The 1,390-nt window shown below is 37.1% G+C and overlaps 1 protein-coding gene across 1 annotated transcript; it reads left to right on the top strand.

Moving 5' to 3' along the window:
* Nucleotides 1–345: 345 nt before the first annotated feature.
* Nucleotides 346–1,030, top strand: LOC136209592 (large ribosomal subunit protein eL27). The gene has a single exon (XM_066001111.1). The coding sequence runs from the start codon at nt 398–400 to the stop codon at nt 803–805; it is 408 nt and encodes a 135-aa protein (XP_065857183.1). The 5' UTR covers nt 346–397; the 3' UTR covers nt 806–1,030.
* Nucleotides 1,031–1,390: the final 360 nt, after the last annotated feature.

The raw sequence follows: 1,390 nt of genomic DNA, 5'->3' as shown, positions 1-1,390 counted from the left end.
CGATGACTAATTATTATATCTTTTTAATTGTAAATTAATTGCAAACAAAATATTTATTCTATTTCTTTTAGTTTTTTTAACATGTTTATTAAAATGACACATGCTTTTTATTTTCTAAGAATAGGAGTTATTTATTTTCTTTAATTTCAATTCGAAAATGGGATAAATTGAATTCTTAGAACTGATCTAGTGAGGGAGAAAGAGATGGCAAGTACAAACCAATTTACAGATGGTGTAATTAACCCTCAGAAATATGGACCCAGCCCAATATAAAACGGACCAGGATTCAGGAAGGGACTCCTTACTGAAGCCCATTCCGAGACCTTTTTAATCCCAATGAAACCCTAGCATTTGATCTTTGCCACAAAACCTCAGTTTCGCCTCCTCGCAACCGAAGATGGTGAAGTTTTTGAAGCCAAACAAGGCCGTGATCCTTCTGCAGGGACGCTTCGCTGGCCGCAAGGCGGTGATCGTCAGAAACTTCGACGATGGCACTCGTGACCGCCCGTACGGGCATTGCCTCGTTGCCGGCATATCGAAGTACCCAGCGAAGGTGATTAAGAAAGACTCGGCGAAGAAGACGGCGAAGAAGTCACGAGTGAAAGCGTTCATTAAGATGGTTAACTACAACCATTTGATGCCGACTCGATACACTCTTGATGTGGATTTGAAGGATACGGTTAATCCTGAGGTTTTGGTCACCAAGGATAAGAAAGTCACTTCTGCTAAAGAAATCAAAAAGCGATTCGAAGATAGGTTCAAGACGGGAAAGAACAGGTGGTTCTTCTCCAAACTCAGGTTTTGATTTGAACATGAGGAATTTTATTGTGTTATTTTTGTTTAAGTTACTGTTAGGCTTTGTTTGGTTTATTGAAGTTGAACTATGAGTGAATTTTTAAGTTGAATATGGAAGGAATTTAGCTTGTCAATTTTGGATTAATCGAATCAGAGTAATGCTGTTATTTTTTATCATTAGATACATTGAGCTAATCAAGCTTATCTGCAATTATATCTTAGAAATTTGCATTTATCCAATTAGCATTAGCGATTCAATCCCTATAATCATTTGATATCCATTATGATCCAATTCAGGGATGTAAATTATCTGTCCTCGAATTCCTACTTTGTTTGCATCGAGTATTATCAGAACTTCTTAAGAGTAAACTAAATTGGTTTGGTATATAAATATGAATTATTAGCTGTGTGTATGTATGCTTGCTGTCAGCTTTAACGTATTCCATCATCCTTTTTACCTCATTTTTTGGTGTAAAACATATGTGCCCTTGGCTCGGCTATAATCAACCCAACTTTGATCGGTTCATGCTTGTTTAGTCAGAAAATTGCTCCTCTCCTCTGAAAATTGAGGAGCTCGAGTTTGAAATTCTGTCCT

The sequence above is a fragment of the Euphorbia lathyris genome, chromosome 1, assembly GCF_963576675.1.
Source record: "Euphorbia lathyris chromosome 1, ddEupLath1.1, whole genome shotgun sequence".
Taxonomy (NCBI): domain Eukaryota; kingdom Viridiplantae; phylum Streptophyta; class Magnoliopsida; order Malpighiales; family Euphorbiaceae; genus Euphorbia; species Euphorbia lathyris.
Note: the sequence above shows the minus strand (reverse complement) of the source record. Positions and strands in the feature narration are given on the sequence as shown.